Genomic DNA, 20011 nt, shown 5'->3' on the forward strand with positions numbered 1-20011 from the left:
CTTTGCACACATGTAATTTGAAGTGCTGAGAACTACTACAGCGTCTGAGACATAACTTGTTAAAAATTTCATTCAATCCATTATTTCCTGGGCAAAAAAAAAAAAAAGATAATATTCAGTGGATTTTAATCTCCCATCTGGTGAAACAAAATTTCCATCACACAATGAATTAAAGGGAACCTGTCGGTGTCATTTTATGGTGTCGCCCAGAGGTAGTGCAGTAAAGGTCAGGGTGCAACAATCCCGATTGTCCCTGTAATTGGGAAGTGTTGTGCCATTGTGGAGAAATCAATGAGAAAATGGAAACGGTCTTAGGAGCGCAGGAAAGCGACTCAGACAAGAGATGGGGTTAAACCACAACACGTTTCGACGGAGAATCCGTCTTCATCAGGTGGAAGTTTATTAATGACATAGGGGATGGGGTATTTAAATGGGAGGCAGCCAATCACAACAGTCAAAACAGTCACGTTATGATAGTCACATGTACATACGCCCCACCCCCACTGCACATACAGTCTAATTTGCATTATGGTGAAAAATCAAGACTTTTCACGAATGGCACATTGGATCCGGATCAAAGAAGTATTGTTGTAATTGAGGTACACCGACCTGTACACCTCTGGTTGGTTCCATAAAACGAAGCTGTCAGGTTCTCCCTACATGACACACTCGTGAACATACTCCACTTACAATGAGAACACAGACACATGTATGTTATGGACCCACCTCTGATCTTGTCATAAAGCACTTGTGTATCAATGGAGAGGTAATGAAGTAAAATACGACAATGACAAATTAAAACACAGTATGATTAAAGCACATGATAAATGAAGGAAGGCGATGGCAAACCTAGGGTATGTGCACACATATGGGATTTGCAGAAAATTTTTCTGCTGTAAAAACGCTGTGTAAAATATGTAATTTTTTTACCCCATTTATGTAAATGGGTGAAAAAAAGCTGGTAGGATTCACATACTGCAGATCTGAAAACACAACAACTTTGAATGGGAAAAAAAAAAATCATCATAACGTGCATAAGAATTAATTCACTTTGCTGTTACAGTAAAATGCTACATTTTTTCCTGTACCAAAAACGCAATGTGTGAACAAGCCCTAAGAGCGCAAGTAACACATCAAGAAAAGCACATGCAACAAGCACAGACATTGCCAACAGCAAGGCACAATCTTAGAAGAGAAGTGTAGATCATCCATCCATACAGAGTAAGGCGAAATCTGTGACAGCCGTGATGTTAAGAACCGTTTCACATCACATCCATATTACCAGTGGGATTACTAAGCAATGGCTGGACACAGGGTTTTTTTTTTTTAAGATCCTGAGAAAGTTGGGTGGCAGAAACCATATAGTGTTAATGTGGTGACCACTGATGGGACTTTTTATTTATTTTTTTGATGCGCTACATAGATCTCTCAGAAGATGGCAGCTCCATGCACGGTCTCGATATCCAGAACACTACCTTTGGCATCAGGCACTGATCAGAGACCAAGACAATCACCCTCTGATGGTGCAATCTCTTAGGCGCCAGAGTCCATTGCAACTGACAATTTGACACAGAGGGAAATCCATCCATCTGCCCACTGGTCACAACAGGATGGTGGAGGGTGATGATTTACCATGGAAGCCTAGGTCCACCTAACATTGCCTGCCTGTGTAAATCTGAAAAGCTGGAAAGGCTTGTAACACCATATATTTCACAGAATTATAAATGTGTTAGTCCCTACAAAGGAACAAAAAAAAAAAAGTAGATTAACCCCTTCACCCCCAAGGGTGGTTTGCACGTTCATGACTGGGCCAATTTTTACAATTCTGACCACTGTACCTTTATGAGGTCATAACTCTGGAACGCTTCCATGGATCCCGGTGATTCTGACATTGTTTTCTCGTGACATATTGTACTTCATGCTAGTAGTAAAATTTCATTCAAATAACTTGCATTTGTGAGAAAAACGGAAATTTGGCGAAAATTTTGAAAATTTCGCAATTTTCCAACTTTGAATTTTTACGCCCTTAAATCACAGAGTTACGGCACACAAAAAACTTGATAACTAACAATTCCCACATGTTTACTTTACATCAGCACAATTTTGGAACCAAAATTTTTTTTTGTTAGGAAGTTATAAGGGTTAAAAGTTGACCAGCGATTTCTCATTTTTACAACACCATTTTATTTTTAGGACCACATCACATTTGAAGCCACTTTGAGGGGTCTATATGATAGAAAATACCCAAAAGTGACACCATTCTGAAAACTGCACCCCTTAAAGTGCTCAAAACAACATTCAAGAAGTTTATTAACCCTTTAGGTGCATCACAGGAATTTTTTTCAATATTTAAAAAAAAAAATGAACATCTAACTTTTTTTCATAAAAAAAATACTTCAGGTTCAATTTTTTTTATTTTACCAAGGGTAACAGGAGAAATTGGACTGCAAAAGTTATTGTGCAATTTGTCCTGAGTACGCAGATATGTGGGGGGGAACCACTGTTTCGGTGCATGGCAGAGCTCAGAATGGAAGGAGCGCCGTTTGACTTTTTCAATGCAAAATTGGCTGGAATTCAGATTGGACGCCATGTCACGTTTGGAGAGTCCCTGATGTACCTAAACAGTGGAAACCCCCTACAAGTGACCCCATTTTGGAAACTAGACCCCCAAAGGAACTTATCTAGATATGTGTTGAGAACTTTGAACCCACAAGGGCTTTACAGAAGTTTATAACGTACAGCGGTACAATTAAAAAATCATATTTTTTCCACAAAAATGATCTTTTCACCCCAATTTTTATTTTCCCAAGGGTAACAGGACCCTAAAAGTTATTGTGCAATTTGTCCTGAGTACGCTGATACCCCACATGTGGGGGTAAACACAATTTGGGCGCATGGCAGAGCTCGGAAGGGAAGCAGCGCCATTTGACGTTTTTGGCTGGAATTGAGATCGGACACCATTTCGCGTTTGGAAAACCCCTGATGTACCAAAACAGTGGAAACCCCCCACAAATGACACCATTTTGGAAACTAGACCCCCTAAGGAACTTATCTAGATGTGTGGTGAGAACTTTGAACCCCCATGGGCTTCACAGAAGTTTATAACAAAGCCATACAACTAAAAAATCATATTTTTTCCACAAAAATGATCTTTTCATCCTCAATTCTTATTTTTCCAAGGGTAACAGGATCGTAAAAGTTATTGTGCAATTTGTCCCGAGTACGCTGATACCCCACATGTGGGGGTAAACCACTATTTGGGCGCATGGCAGAGCTCGGAAGGGAAGCAGCGCCATTTGACGTTTTTGGCTGGAATTGAGATCGGACACCATGTCGCGTTTGGAAAACCCCTGATGTACCAAAACAGTGGAAACCCCCCACAAATGACACCATTTTGGAAACTAGACCCCCTAAGGAACTTATCTAGATGTGTGGTGAGCACTTTGACCCCCCCAGTGCTTCACAGAAGTTTATAATGCCCGGGCGTGAAAATAAAAAATTCGTATTTTTTCCACAAACATGATCTTTTAGTCACCATTTTTTATTTTCCCAAGGGTACCAGGAAAAATTGGACCCCAAAAGTTGTTGTCCAATTTGTCCTGAGTATGCTGATACCCCATATGTGGGAGAAAACTACTGTATGGGCACACGTCGGGGCTCGGAAGGGAAGTAGTGACGTTTTGGAATGCAGACTTTGATGGAATGGTCTGCGGGTGTCATGTTGCCTTTGGAGAGCCCCTAATGTACCTAAACAGTGGAAACCCCCCCCCAAATGACCCCATTTTGAAAACTAGACCCACTAAGGAACTTATCTAGATGTGAGGTGAGCACTTTGAACCCCCAAGGGCTTCACAGAAGTTTATAATGCCAGGGCATGAAAATAAAAAAATTGTATTTTTTCCAGAAACATGATCAATTAGTCCCCAATTTTTTCATTTTCCCAAGGGTAACAGGAGAAATTGGACCCCCAAAAGTTGTTGTCCAATTTGGCCTGAGTACGCTGACACCCCATATGTGGGAGAAAACTACAATATGGACACACGTCGGGGCTCGGAAGGGAAGCAGTGATGTTTTGGAATGCAGACTTTGATGGAATGGTCTGCGGGTGTCATGTGCGTTTGGAGAGCCCCTGATGTACCTAAACTATTGAAACTCCCCACAAGTGACCCCATTTTGGACACTAGACCCCCCACGGAACTTATCTAGATGTGTGGTGAGCACTTTGAACCCCCAAGTGCTTCACAGAAGTTTATAACGCTCGGACGTGAAAATAAAAAAATCATTTTTTTCCACAAAAATGATATTTTTGCCCCCAATTTTTCATTTTCCTAAGGGTAACAGGAGAAATTGGACCCCAAAAATTGTTTTGCAATTTGTCCTGAGTAGGCTGATACCCTACATGTGGGGGTAAAACACTGTTTGGGCGCATGGCAGAGCTTGGAAGGGAAGGAGCACCATTTGACTTTTTCAACTCAGAATTGGCTGGAATTGAGATCAGACGCCATGTTGCATTTGGAGAGCCCCTGATGTGCCCAAACAGTGGAAACCCCCCAATTATAACTCCAACCCTAACCCCAACACACCCCTAACCCTAATCTGAGCCCTAACCCTAGCCCTAGCGGGAAAATGGAGATAAATACTTTTTTTCAAATTTTATTATTTTTCCCTAACTAAGGGGGTGATATCGGGGGGTTTGATTTACTATTTATGGCGGTTTTTATATTTGGCAGCTGTCGCACGCTAAAAGACGCTTTTCATTGTAAAAATAGTTTTTGCATCACCACATATTGAGAGCTATAATTTTTCCGTATTTTGACCCACCGAGTCATGTGAGGTCTTATTTTTTGCGGGACGAGTTGGCGTTTTTATTGGTACCATTTTCGGGCACGTGACTTTTTTGATCGCTTTTTATTCCGATTTTTGGGACGCAGAATGAACAAAAACCAGCGTTTCATGAATTTCTTTTGGGGGGGTGCGTTTACACCGTTCCGCGTGCGGTAAAATTGATAAAGCGGTTTTATTCTTCGGGTCAGTACGGTTACAGCGATACCTCATTTAGGTCTTTTTTTATGTTTTTGTCGGTTTTATGCAATGAAAACTATTTTATTTAAAAAATAATTATTTTTGCATCGCTTTATTCTGCGAGCTATAACTTTTTTATTTTTTCGCTGATGATGCTGTGTGGCAGCTCGTTTTTTGCGGGACAAGATGACGTTTTCAGCGGTACCATGGATATTTATATGCGTCTTTTTGATCGCGCGTTATTACACTTTTTGTTTGGCGGTATGATAATAAATTATTTTTTGCTTCGTTTTTTATTTTTATTTTTTAAGGGGTTAGCTAAAGGGGTTAACTAATGGGACAGTTTTATAGGGCGGGTCATTACGGACGCGGCGATACCTAATATGTGTACTTTTATTGTTTTTTTTTTTTTTATCATTTCCAAAAAACAGGATTTTTTGGGTTGCTTACCGTAAAATCTGTTTCTCGGAGCCTTCATTGGGGGACACAGAGACCATGGATGTATGCTGCTGCCACTAGGAGGCTGACACTATGCACAAAAAAAGGTTAGCTCCTCCTCCGCAGTGTACACCCCACCGACCGGCAGGAAGTTCCTCAGTTAGTGAGAAAGCAGTAGGAGAAGTAACAGAATAGATTGAAAGCAGAACAAACAACTCAACTGTAACAAACCGACAAACATAAGAACAGGAGTTGTAGAACATGGGAGGGTGCTGTGTCCCCCAATGAAGGCTCCGAGAAACAGATTTTACGGTAAGCAACCCAAAAAATCCTGTTTTCTCGTTCGCCTTATTGGGGGACACAGAGACCATGGGACGTCCCAAAGCAGTCCCTGGGGTGGGAAACAAACTTCCATCAGGCCAGTGGACTCGCCACCGCAGCCTGCAGAATCCTTCTACATAGGCTGGCGTCCGCCGAAGCGTAGGTGTGGACCCTGTAGAATTTCACAAAGGTGTGAACCGATGACCACGTTGCAGCATTGCAAAGCTGCAGCGCGGAAGCTCTGTGGCGCACCGCCCAGGAGGCACCCACCGCCCGGGTAGAGTGCGCTCTGATCCCTGGAGGGGCCACTCGATGCTTGACCCGGTATGCCTCCAAAATTGCCGATCTGATCCAGCGCGCAATAGTGGCCTTTGAGGCTGGGTGATGAACAGAGAGTCTGACTTCCGCAATGAAGTTGTCCGGGCTAGATAGACTCTCAATGCCCTGACTAGGTCCAGCTTGTCCAAAGACCGCTCCCGAGGGTGAGCTGGGCTCGGGCAGAAGGATGGCAGAACAATGTCCTCATTGAGGTGAAACGAAGATATCACCTTCGGAAGAAAAGAGGGCGGAGGCCGCAGAACTACCTTGTCCCGATGAAGGACCAAAAAAGGAGAGCGGCAAGAAAGTACCGCTAATTCCGACACGCGCCGGATGGAGGTAATGGCCACCAGAAAGGCCACTTTCCAAGAAAGGAGGGAAAGGGAAACGTCCCTGAGAGGTTCAAAAGGAGGACCCTGAAGAACCGGAAGAACCAAATTAAGATCCCAAGGATCCACGGGAGCTCGGTACGGAGGAACCGTGTGAGCCACACCCTGGAGGAAGGTTTTGACCTGGGGCCGGGAGGCCAGCGTTTTCTGAAATAAAATGGACAGTGCCGAAACTTGACCCTTCAAGGAACTGAGAGCAAGCCCCGCATCCAGCCCTGCCTGAAGAAACGCCAGAATAGAAGGGAGCGAAAAAACCAAGGGCGCGATGTCATTGGCCTCACACCAGGAGAAATAGGCTTTCCAAGTACGGTAATAGATCTTCGAAGAAGAAGGCTTTCTGGCGCGGATCATGGTATGAATTACCCGATCAGAGAATCCTGCCCGTCTCAAAACCTCGGTCTCAACAGCCACGCCGTTAAATTGAGCGACCGAGAATTGGGGTGGCAAATCGGGCCTTGAGACAGCAGATCTGCCCGTCGGGAAGTTTCCAGGGGGTGTCCGCGAGAAGGTTGACAATGTCTGCGAATCAAGACCTTCTGGGCCAATTCGGGGCGATGAGGATGACTGGAATCCCCTCTGCTTTGATTTTCTTCAACAACTTGGGAAGAAGAGGCAGAGGAGGAAACAGGTAGGGGAGCACGAACTGTGACCAAGGGACGGCCAGAGCGTCGGCGCCCACTGCCAGAGGGTCGCGAGACCTGGACACGAATTGTGGTACTTTCCTGTTGAGGCGAGATGCCATGAGGTCTACATCCGGGGTTCCCCACCGACGGCAGAGCAGATGAAACACCTCCGGATGTAGGGACCATTACCCTGCCGCGAGACCCTCGCGGCTGAGGAAATCGGCGGCCCAGTTGTCCATGCCGGGAATGTGAACCGCGGAAATCATTGGAACAAAGGTCTCTGCCCATTGAAGAATTCTGGACACTTCCGCCAGGGCTGAGACACTCCGTGTCCCCCCTTGGCGGTTGATATACGCCACCGCTGTGGCATTGTCTGTCTGAATCCTGACAGGCAGGCCCTTGAGGCGCCTTTCCCAGTGGACGAGAGCTAGATGGATCGCCCGTATCTCTAGGACATTGATCTGCAGAGCTGATTCCTGAGTCGACCATCGACCCTGAACAGTGTGATTGCGGAACACTGCACCCCAGCCGATGAGGCTGGCATCCGTAGTGACAATCTGCCAGTGAACGGGAAAAGACCGCCCCAAGAGAATGAGGGGAGACGTCAACCACCAGTTGAGAGACCGCCTGATCCGGCAGGAAAGGCGAACCGGACGATCCAGAGACAGAGCCGACCTGTTCCACCTGGACAAAATGGCCTGCTGGAGTGGCCTGGCGTGAAATTGGGCAAAGGGAACTGCCTCTATCGCCGCCACCATCTTACCCAGGACCCTCATGGCTGACCTGAGGGATGGAAATCGTGTGATCTGTAATGATCGCACGCCCTGCTGCAGGGAAAGAATCTTGTCTTGTGGGAGAAATACCCTTGACCGACGAGTGTCGAACAGAAGGCCCAGAAACACAAGGCGTTGAGTAGGGACCAGACAGGACTTTTCCCGGTTGACGATCCACCCAAAACTGGACAGGGTGTCTAGAACGATCGCCACACCTAGGCGGGCCTGTTGAAAAGAGGGGGCCTTGATCAGGATATCGTCGAGGTACGGAAAAAGAACGAGACCTCTGATCCTCAAGAAGGCCATCAACGCCGCCATAATCTTCGTGAAGACTCTGGGAGCGGTGGCGAGCCCGAAAGGAAGTGCGACGAACTGGTAATGTTCGTGAAGAATCGCAAACCGCAGGAACTTCTGATGTCCGGGAAATATGGGCACATGTAGATAGGCATCTTGGATGTCTATGGAACCCATGAATTCCTGCTCCTCCATGGAAGCAATTACCGAGCGAACTGACTCCATCCGGAAGTGGCGAAGGCGAACTCTCTTGTTGAGTAACTTGAGATCCAAGATGGGTCGAACTGTCCCGTCCTTTTTCGGCACCACAAACAGGTTTGAATAAAACCCTGTGAAGCATTCCGATTCCCACCAGGGAAAGGGCGCGCTGCCAGAGGGAGAAGAAGGGCGGAGCTCGCCGCAGAGATCCCCTTAGCACCGCCTGCTGTCCAATAGCAGGCTGGTGTGAGGCAAGGGGGCTGGGAAGGCCTAGGACGGGCGGGAGAGAAGCCCGCTTAGAAGAAAGGGGCAGGGGGCGTGGCCGCGACGCAGCGGTAGGCCCGAGATGAAGCCGGGGCCTAAATTAATAGCGCCGGCCGCCTGTCAGCAGGGGGTCGGCGCGGAAGATGCGCCGCAACACCGGGCCGCAACCCCGGGCCGCGTCCCTGCTTCCCACAGCCCGACCCCTGTATACCCCTGCCGGGATGAAGAAGAAACGGGGTGGGGGCGCAGAACAAGGCCCGAAAGAAAAGGGGCCTTCATGGATGCGGCGACCGCGGGGAGAAGCGGGCACGCAGGCCCTACCGTGGTCCCCTGGCGACCGCCTTAGGATGAAAAACGCCGGGGGACCGCTAGACCGCATACTCACCCAGGCCGGGGGCCACAATAAAGGTACCTGAGAATCCCACGCTGTCTGTCGTCTTTATGGAATCCACGCCTCGTCCAACCGTCAGGCTCTGGTAGGCGAGATGGTGGGAGGCGGGGGGCAAGGACCGTCCGTATAGCTGGCACGCACCTGTGCGAGGCTCCTGGTCCTGCCGCGGAGACCTATGAGGATACGGGGTGGCAGTACATGCCGTACTCATAGTCTCTTTGTGGGAGTACGGATGTGACTGTTCACTCCGTATCCCTCCGAAACCTGTAAAGGAACGACGCACGACGAGGTAGATAGGGGTCTAATAAAAGACCCGTGTCCACCTCCTACTGACACTAAGCTAAACTGAGGAACTTCCTGCCGGTCGGTGGGGTGTACACTGCGGAGGAGGAGCTAACCTTTTTTTGTGCATAGTGTCAGCCTCCTAGTGGCAGCAGCATACACCCATGGTCTCTGTGTCCCCCAATAAGGCGAACGAGAAAATGGATTTATTGGGGGGAATATTTTTTTTTTTTTTCTAATTTATTTGGCGATTTTTTTAAAATTATTTTAACACTTTTTTTTATTTTTTTTTTTACTTTATTAAATAGTCCCAGGTGGGACATCACTGTCCTGTGACAGATCGCTGATCTGTCACATCACAGATCACTGTGACAGATCAGCGATCTGACACAGGCACTGCAGAAGGCTTCCTCATGCCTGCGCTTTGCAGGCACTGAGGAAGCCAGCTTCCTCAGGCCCCCGAAGGCCCCCGTCGCCATCTTTGATTCGGGGGCCTGGAGGAAAGGTGCCCCCCCCCGCAGTAGCGCTGCACATTGCGCTGCCGTGGGGGGCTCAGGGAAGCACGGAGGGAGCCCCCTCCCTGCCGATGCTTCCCTTTAACCCCCGGTACACCGCGATCGTGTTTGATCGCGATGTGCAAGGGGTTAACGTGTCGGGGGCGGTCCGTGACCGCCCCTGACACATTGTGCCGGGTGTCAGCTGTGATAATCAGCTGACACCCGGCCGCGATCAGCGGCGCTCACCACGTGGGCGCCGCTGATCGCGCCGACGTACTATCCCGTCCATGGGCATAGGGGCCCAGGTCCCATGGACGGGATAGTACGTCGGATGGCAGAAAGGGGTTAAAGGGTTTGTCTCATGAACAAAGTACATTTTAAATTAACAGAATTGAAATAATAAGTTTCACAATTGGATGTTACAAAAAATGTCCCTGTATGTGCTGGCTATGAACTGGAGCAGCTCTACATGGTCAGACAGCCATTACACAGTGCACAGCAGGGACACATTTATAACATTGTCTCCGCACAAGATTTTTTTTTTTTTTTTTTTTTTTTAACACATCTAGTTGTGGAACTTATTTTTATTCCAAGATCTAAATGCACTTTGTTGGTGTTCTAATGTTATATTTGTTTTTTTTTAAAAAACCAACACCGGAGTAAAATATCAATATCATCAGGTACTCTGTATAAAGCTTTCCCTATTGGGTTTGTTGTCCGCTATGCACATGAAAATTGATCTTTAGGACTTACACCAGCTTTGCATTTAAAGAGGCAATGACCATCTTAATCAATATATTCTTTTGGAGCTATGACTTATGGTGGGGAACATCGATGAGTCAAAATGGAAAGTTGTAAGGGCAACTCCGAGTCTAGATGTGGTGTCTCCTTAAACGTTCTCACTGTGTGCAAATTGGCATACATAACATTCTCTGTCTTCCAAAATAAGCAGACTGTTCTCTGCAGTCTAACTGGTTCATTGGTCTATAGCAGGGGTCCCGAACCTGTAGCTCACGGTCCCATGAATTGTGGCTCGTGACTGCCTGCCAGCTTGGTGCATTAGGTCCAGGTATAGCAAACAGGTATGAAAAGTACATTTCAAAAGGGTGAATTGTGCGAGTATCCCTGCACAGATGTGCAAATCTGGATTCACATTTACTGGTTTTAGGGGTTTAGAGATGTTTTAGGTATGGTACGCAAGAGGATGATACTACCTGTTAGAGGAGGTGCTCAAAGCTGGAAGTGACAGTGTGTTGGGAGTTTCTTGATGTGAGAATAATGAATGGGGGTTGTTGTGCGTTCATTTTCTGGTCTACCAGTTGTGAGTTCTCCTTCCAGGCTCCCTCTGTTGGTAACAGGAGGTAGTGAGGATGATTTAATCAGTGGAGATCTGCCACCTGATAAGGAGGATGACAATTGGACCTCAGGAATCTCAGACTGGATTTAAGACAGCCAACGGCCTATTCTGGAGCAGCTGGTGATTCCTTCTGGCTTGTCAGGTCTTGGTTTTCAGCTCTGTTCCAGTCAGCTCAAGCTAAGTTTTTCTGCTAATGTTCACACTTGATTTTGTTGGTCTATTCAGTTTTTTGTGTGGTCAGCCAGCCCCGGCTGGGGCTGTGCTGAATTTCCACTCTTATTTATCTGTATTTGCCAATTTGCTTTTTGTCCCTTATTAGATTGGCCTCTTTTTGCTCTGTCTCAGAATATTTCAGAGTGCTGATATAGTGGGAGAAGTCTAGTGACTTCAGGGTTAATTTTGTTATCAGAAGTGTTGGACATTATTTTTGTAGGGTTTTTGGCAGATTGCAGACAGTGTCTTTCCTTTCCTATCCTTTCTAGTTAGTTTGGGCCCCATCGTTTGCTCAGCCTATTTTCCTGCCTGTGTTTGTGTTTTTATCTTGTTTCACCGTCAATACATGTGTGGGGGCTGTCTTTCCTTTGGGGTCTTCTCTGGGGCAGTTAGTTTTCTCCTTTTCTTGCTTTAGGCTTATTTAGTCCTCCGGCTTTGACGAAGCGTCTAGATTCATCGTAGGAACGCTCCACGGCTGCCGCTAGTTGTGTGGTTAGGATCAGGGATCTGCAATCTGCATAGTTACCAACCTCTCTGGTTTTCTGTGACTTATCTTGTTTTGTTCTTTCCTCCTCGGTGACCCATTCATAACAGGGGGTATTGTGGGAACCCCTGGATCTCAGTGTACTGCTTTGGAGTGATTTCTGTGGAAAAGCTTTGGTTGTCATTATACCTGTAAAGGGGGCTTTGGTTGACACGAATTTGAAAGGGGTGGGAGCTCGATGTGGCTTGCGACCCTCTCTCTAAGCTGAATGTGGCTCAAGGTCAGAAAGGTTGAAGACCACTGGTCTATAGGTTGATATATATGAATCAAAATGTACAGTGGGGAAAAAAGTATTTAGTCAGCCACCAATTGTGCAAGTTCTCCCACTTAAAAAGATAAGAGAGGCCTGTAATTCACATCATAGGTATACCACAACTATGAAAGTTTTACAAAACTATTCTGCTAGACTGCTTCTTACTAGTGATGGATTGTTTGTGAACGATCGGGTACAAAGAAGCGGCTCCCTGCTGTGAACGACGGGAGCCATCACCCCATTAAGAGCCACTAAACTCTCCGAATGGCTCTAACTAGGGGTAAAATTCTGGTGTTCCACGAACATAACCCCGCCCACCCAAACCAAACTTCAGCCACTTATCAATTTAATTGGTTAACAGCAAGTAGGCGGGTGGGTGGTCGAGGTTTCGGCAGCATTAATATCAGCTTAAATTTGTGTTCACCTCCAGAAGACTCTTTTTGGTGAGAGGACGCAGGAGAGCCACATAATCACAAACAGCTGGACTGCCCAACACTACTTCTTCGAAAATGACTGCTTCACCAGGACCTTCTTACCCAAAATGCATTGGTTTCTCCCACAATGCAAGTGATGGCTTAACAGAAAAATTGTAATACAATTAAAGGTCACCAGATAGTGCTATTACCACATTAGGTTGACAGCATTCAAGCACAATTTGCAAACACACATTTTACTGTATACTAACACCAGAGGTATTTTATATATAATATCTTATTCTGTAAGATTTTTATTAAAAGACTTCCCCAAACCTTACAAAATCGCTATAAAGCGAGACTCCACCATTAACTCTGTTCCATTTAGTCAGTAGAAAATTAATCTCTCTCAGGTTTGTCCTCCGCTGCCATATTAGCGATACTTTTCTGCAGCAACTTCTCTCAATCATTTCTGCAGAACGACCACTAGATGTACAGGAGACGTGAAGCAGAACCTAGGACAAGGTTGAATCATCTACAAATGCTATTCACTAAGGAGCGGCCAGAGCATGATTCCAGTATTGTATTAATATTACTGATCCTCTTATCTGCTCAAGGTTGAAAACAAAATTTCCACTACTGCACATGCTGAAATGTACAATCAGCAAGCCCCATGAAAAGCACAGGCTAGTAGTTCCATCGCACATCGAGACGATATTACGGTACATTAAAGGAGTTGTCTGGGAAAAATTGACATTTTACCTATGGCTTGGTATATTGAAAGTAGACAAAGCTATACACCCCTACTGGCACTTTCCTGGATCCTGCACAGTCCGCTCCATGGTCTCCGTTTACACAGGAATACAGACGTCACCATTCCAGGACAGGCAGCATGTCATTTCTGACGCACTGCTAAAGTCACCTGACTATGGCAGCCATTCACAGGTACACCGTTGCTGCTGAAATGGTGACTTCTCTCTTTCAGGGTTAAGCACAGACCACGGAGCAGCTGTCATCTGATATTATATTTTTTGTTTTGTTATTTTTTTTAATATTATACCAGCCTACTAGTAGAATTCAAATTTTGCCCAAACAACCTAGAAATGTTTTAGGGAGCCTGAATGCAATCAAATGCTGTAGTGTCAGGACATACCAAGCAGACCCAAGTTCCTTTGAAAATCTGGTGAGTGCTCCGGCCATTGCTAACACTTGGCAGCACTGAGAGCTGCAGAGAGTTTGCTTTGTGACTCACAGTAATGAGCAGATGCTGCTGAAACGTAACGGCACTGACATGGCAAGCAGAGAAGCACATTTTACACTTGCCATATACTCATCACACTGCACATTTCTTGATTCTGTTATATGTATAAGCCAGGAAAACTCCGGGTGTAAAGGTTCAATGATAGTGTGTGGCGAGTAGGATTTACAGTAATAGTAAAAAAAAACCCAAAAAAAAAACAAAAAAAAAACTAAATATAAAAGAAAAACATGCAATTTTTTTGTTTTACACCAAATGCCACTTTATGGAATAGTGCAGACTGTTATACTATCCCATAAAGTAAAAAAGATGAAAATCCCAACACATGCTGCATAGATTGAGACCAAATTAGCCTCTGTCAGGTGATCTACAGGTCAATGGATACGCACATCGTTTGGGTAAAGAGTTTTCCTGCCACATACAGTGGAGGTACACCCTCTCCGCAGCGTGAAGGCGACTGCCTTATAGTGAGAGGTGGAGCGACACTTCCTATACAGCTTAAAGAGCTCAGCACAGACACACTCCACATTGATACACACAACAGCAACAGTACACTAAATAACAAGCAGCACCGGCTAAGCTTCATTACCTTCAGCAGGGGAGGCCAGCTCCCAGGGGGGGCCAAAAAGACCCTTGAGGTCCCTGAGAATATCAGTGCTGCGTTCCCTCCCTCCTGCCTGTACCGCCTTACCAGGCTTCTCTTCAGTGTCTGATTTATTTCAGGACCAAACCAGATTGCCAAAAAAGTTAAAATGACCAGAGGATGGGTAAAATCAGGAGAAGGAAAAATGCATGCAGAAAGAAAGAAGTTATGGTTAATGGACGAAACATAAAATGCAACTTAAAGCAATAAAGCAGCACTATGCAGATAATTGGGGTTTCCGTTGCCTCAGCTTTGTGTTTTTCTAACCAGGTCATTAGATCTGCCGCATTTAGGGCACGTACGGCTCGGCACTATGTGTTTCTTTAGAGCAAGCTATCATCTTAATGAAGAAAACATTTGCTTGGTCAAAGCACTTTGTAAGAAAGTTGGCTGCTCTGCAGGAATTTTTCTTTAAGGAACAGAAAAAGAAACTAATTTGTAGATGGCATACTCCAAATTTCTGAAATGCTTTGACCAAAGTGGGAATGTCACATGTTAGCGGAACAAGACACCCTTCATGTAGTAGAAAATGTATTCTGACAGTGGCGCCCTACCGATATGATACAGAACGCTACAGGAGCAATGCACACAGAGTAAGGCAGTGTACGCTGCGTGTACGGCCATTACCTTTCTTTGGCACACTTTTCGTCGAGGCAGTGAAGAACTTCTTCACGGTTGTCACTTTTCTTGTTTTTTCATTAGATTTCTTTTCTTCAAACTTGGTGAAACCAAGAGACGTCTGACCCCCCTGCGCTCCCTGGCTGCTGGCGTAAGCCTCCTCTTCTTCCCGCTGCAAGCTATAATGGAAAATGTCAATGGGTCACAACTAGACCTCAAATATAAGCCCCGGAGATCAGCTAATATTTCTTACGGGAATGGCCCACCATATTACGTAGATTTAAGAACGCGGGGCAGAAAAGGTCAAGATATCTATCAAAGTGAGGGGCGTTCATACTGACATGGATGGGAGTATGTCAGCAATCAAGTATCGGGTTGGAAATCACCCCCCCCCATCTCTCGCATTAGGGAGCTGAAGTTCTTCTGAGAATCCGTGCCTCATTTAATAAAAAGGTAGAAAATCCTTTTAATGTACAGCGAAAGATCACCTGCATGGCTCGTTGCTGTTCGACAGCCGCAACATATATGGGGATTGTCTAACAAACCGGCAATCCCTGCAAGTGTCGCGGCTGCCTAACATCAGCAAGACATGCAGCCGCGGAGACTTGAACATGTTTTTCTAGCAAGCCGAAGTCACTCTGTTAGCACCCGAGCATGCTGAGATAACACCTTATCCCAGCATGTTCGCTCATCACTAGTAACATATCTTTCATGGCTGCCACTCAAATAACCACCATCAATGCAATACAGATACTCAGCCTTTCTCTGCTGTGGCTCACACACGGAAATAATAGCAAAGAAGCCTGCTCGATGGAATATATAAAAACACTCAAATTGACATTTCAGTCCTCCTGGACCTTGTTCACATTATTATTCTCAGTAGAAATGCAGCAAGATGAGCAAAGCAAGTACTGGGCCAACAGCACTAGATGTTAACAGTCAGTCCTGACTTCTGGCGCTGTTGGCCCATTACTTGCTTTGCTCATTGTGTAAGCAGTGTGTGGAGCAGAACACCCAACTCATGTAATTCAATAAGAGCCGTTGCAGTTCGGGCAATGGCCGTTGAACACTGTACAGACATGCGCTGTTCCTCTCTTTATTGTGTTTATATCTGGCCGCCGGCGCAGCTGATAGCTTATAAATGTGTCTGCCGTGTGTTGATCCCCCACCAATCTCATAATGATTATCTAGCCAGGAGGATAAGTCAGCAATATGAAAGTAGTGAACAAGCCCTTTAAAGGGAATCTGTCACCCCATTTTAGCCCTATCAGCTGCCGGCACCACCATCAGGGGCTTATCTACAGCATTATGTAATGCTGTAAATAAGCCCTCGATGTAACCTGAAAGATAAGAAAAACACGTTAGATTATACTCACCGGCGGGTGGAGTCGGGTGCGGTGGGTGTCGCGGTCCGGTCCGGCGCCTCCCATCTTCTAGAGATGACGTCCTCCTCCTTGCTTCTCCCTCGGCTCCTGCGCAGACGTACTTTCTCTGCCCTGTTGAGGGCAGCGTAAAGTACTGCAGTGCGCAGGCGCCGGAAAAGGTCAGAGCGGTCCGGTGCCTGCGCACTGCAGTACTCTGCTCTGCCCTCAACAGGGCAGAGAAAGTACGCCTGCGCAGGAGCCGAAGGAGAAGCAAGGAGGAGGACATCATCGTATGAAGATGGCAGGCGACGGACCGGACGGAGACACCCATCGGACTGGACCGAACGCCAGGGTGAGTATAATCTAACTTTTTCCTATCTTTCAGGTTACATCGGGGGCTTATCTACAGCATTACAGAATGTTGTAGATAAGCCCCTGATGGCAGTGGCCGCAGCTTATAGGCCATAAATGGGGTGACAGATCCCCTTCTAAAGCATCTTTGAGCACCCATTAAAAGTGTCATGTTCACACAAATTACGGTGGGCATGTCTGCCCTTTCAGAGCCATGTGAAAATGACTAGAAACTAATATACAGTATATATATTTTTAAAGAACTAGTTTAGGGTATAACCGACTATAAGCCTTAACATTATGCAGAGCTAGTTTCTGCCATGATCTCACTCTCTGCTGAGCGTGCATAACGTCTTTTCCCAACGTAGTGCTTACAATGAACATGTACTGTCTCCTTCTTACATCTAGTGAATGGAACGTTTCCTAATAAACTACGTAATGCAAATAACACATGCACAACAGAATATGGTTGTCAGACCTAATATCAATAACAATGTGGCTTTAATATATGTGTAACACTTCTTAGGAGAGTACTATACCGTTCTGCAAGCTCCCAGTCCTCCTGGATTTGTTTCTGTCGGGCTTTCTGGTACTCCTCCCTCCAGCACTTTGAGCAGTACCCTTGCCATGCGGGATTCCCATAGTAGCCACATCCTTTTTTACAGAGCAGTTCCGACTGGTCCACGTGGATGGCTCGTCGCTCTGATTTAAGACTCATCTTCCTAGCACACACACAAAAAAAAAATCTAATTTAATGGATCTAAAAATGCATAAAGCCAACTGTAAAGTTTCCCTTATGATTTACAAGGATGAATCACAATAAATTTTTTCTGTTGTACAGTACCTAAGTGTTAATGACTTGTCATGCTAAAGACAAAATTTTATCATTTGGAACAAATGTGTGGAATAGTGATGGTAGCAATTTCCAAAATACAGCCAAAAACAATGACTCAGGCATGATGCCCAACCACTCCTTCTCGTCACAGAAACCAACATTGACATTGCCATTATTCTTATGTTTACCCTGTCTACACTCGTGACCGCTGCAGCCGAGCACTATATTAAACTGCATGCATGAACTAATAAAAGATAATAAATGGCCAGCCAATAATGCCATATACCTATCAATTCAGGTGACTGTCAGCAGCTGATGAGACCCCCAGGTCGTGGAGCTTCTATGCATTCACTAGTTAGCCTTCTCAACATTCATTAGTTAGCCTTCTCTACCTGTCATGTTTTCAGCACAGTCTCTTCCTCAGGCTGGGTCACACTTATGAGAGTCTCGCATCTCAATATCCGGCACTCGGGACTGGAGTGTGCGGATGCATGTATTTCTAAGCACTCCGGTCCAAGTGCCGGCGGCAGCGCCGGGTATTGAGACACGAGACTCGTGCGAGTTTCTCGCAAGTGTGACCCCGGCCTCAGTGAGGAATTGAGAAAACCAGAGACACAATGCAGCGGACTTATCAATGTGTTTATTCTGCACAGCATCATCCTGACAAGTGAGCCTGCATTAATAAATGTGAACAAGGAATCATTTTTTGGTGTTTTTCATTTACGCATGAACTTACAAGATAAAAAGAGCGGAGTGAAAGAGGCCTTAATTTGGCTGTTAAACCTCCAAATTATTTTCATAGGTAAGAAATGGAAATCTGGAATTTATATTTTGTCAATATGCAGGATATGAATATGTAATCATGTTTTATTTTTAACACATGACAATGTGATATCTAGTTTTCTGAGTAGTTATCCTGCTTTCTATGGCTAGAGCCGTACGCGCTGTGTTGTATGACACGAAGAGTGCGGACGTGGCAGCCTTGTCGATGGTGGGATGGCTTTTATGCTATTTTTAAATCAAAAACAGTATTACTAAGAACTCAGAGTTTAGATGCACTTTTGCTTTTTACTTATTTAGTTACAGCAGGGTTTTTGCTCATTTTATGGCCGATATGAACATGCGTTTATGTGCTGCATGTACAACAACTCAAGCCAAGCTCAATCTTTGTGTTTTTTCATAGCAATATATGCTGGACAGAGACTCCCGGTCATTTGCATGTGTCCTTAGATTTGTGCACATAATACACAACTCTACAATGCGTTAATGTAACCCAACGAAAGTGCAGATGTTGCTTTGAAACGCGTCGTTCTTACATTTATGCCTCTATTCATGGAGCAGCACTCCGCTGCCTTACCTTAGACCTGAATGTTTTTATTTGATGGGAAATAAGCCCATGGCCAGCTATCTGACAGCAGCTTATTCTCCGGTCACTATGAAGAACACATGCACACTCCGACGACCATGTTGTGAGCATCGATCCCAGAACCCCAATTCTTCCAGGTAACAGTGCTATAAGCCCCCGTAACACATAGCGATATCGCTAGCAATATCGCTGTAACGACACCGATTTTGTGACGTTGCAGCGATATTGCTAGCGATATCGCTATGTCTGATACTTCCGACCGGCTCCCCCGCTGCTCATCGCTGGTCGCGGGAGAACGTCCTGGACCATTTCTCGTCGGGCGCTTCCTGTGGCGCCGACGAGCGACGCGTGGACGTCAGGATCGCCACATCTGACAGGTAAGTAGCGACTGCCGACCCCTGCTATGTCGCTGGTGAGATCTTCCTGTTTGGCAGCTCACCAGCGACCACTTAGCGATGCACCGGCGATCCATATCATTGTCGGGATCGCTGGTGCATCGCTTAGTGTAACGGTGCCCAAAGGCTGAGCCTCCTCGCTGTTCTAGATACACAGATTATTATTAGTACTGATGAAGACCACCGTTGATGAAAATGTCATAATTCGACTCTACAAACCCTGCAGGCTGCCCTACAACAAGTTAATGCCACTAATATACAAAGCACTGAAGGCAAATATTAGCACATGGGAATGCATTTGTTATTTTTCCATGCACAAAAACACCAGCTCATAAGAGAAGTCACTGAAAGAAACAGGAGCCCAGAAATGTCAAGAAAAGGAAATACAAGAGGCCGGATAATGAGAAGAGACGTCGTGCTACAACTTACAAGTCATCAGCAAGAGGGAACGTCACGAGTTACTGCAGCTCCTCACAACAGGCTAATTACACACCACGGCTTCCATCGGCTCACGTGCAGCCCGACGGCAATCATGTCATACTACCGGGGGCTAGAAAGTGAGATAAGTGATGTTTGTCCCTACAGGGGAAA

The 20011-nt window shown here is 45.8% G+C and overlaps 1 protein-coding gene across 1 annotated transcript in view; it reads right to left on the bottom strand.

Moving 5' to 3' along the window:
- RABGEF1 (RAB guanine nucleotide exchange factor 1) overlaps positions 1-20011 on the bottom strand; it is a 60991-nt gene that overhangs the window by 35106 nt on the left and 5874 nt on the right. The window contains exons 2-3 of the mRNA XM_073565544.1: positions 17364-17546; positions 15119-15288 (exon numbers count right to left, since the gene is read on the bottom strand). Coding sequence (XP_073421645.1) covers positions 15119-15288; positions 17364-17542 — 349 coding nt within the window. The 5' untranslated portion in view covers positions 17543-17546. The remainder of the gene's footprint in view (positions 1-15118; positions 15289-17363; positions 17547-20011) is intronic.

The sequence above is a fragment of the Dendrobates tinctorius genome, unplaced genomic scaffold (genome assembly GCF_039654945.1).
Source record: "Dendrobates tinctorius isolate UK_male_01 unplaced genomic scaffold, ASM3965494v1 ptg000016l, whole genome shotgun sequence".
Taxonomy (NCBI): Eukaryota; Metazoa; Chordata; class Amphibia; order Anura; family Dendrobatidae; genus Dendrobates; species Dendrobates tinctorius.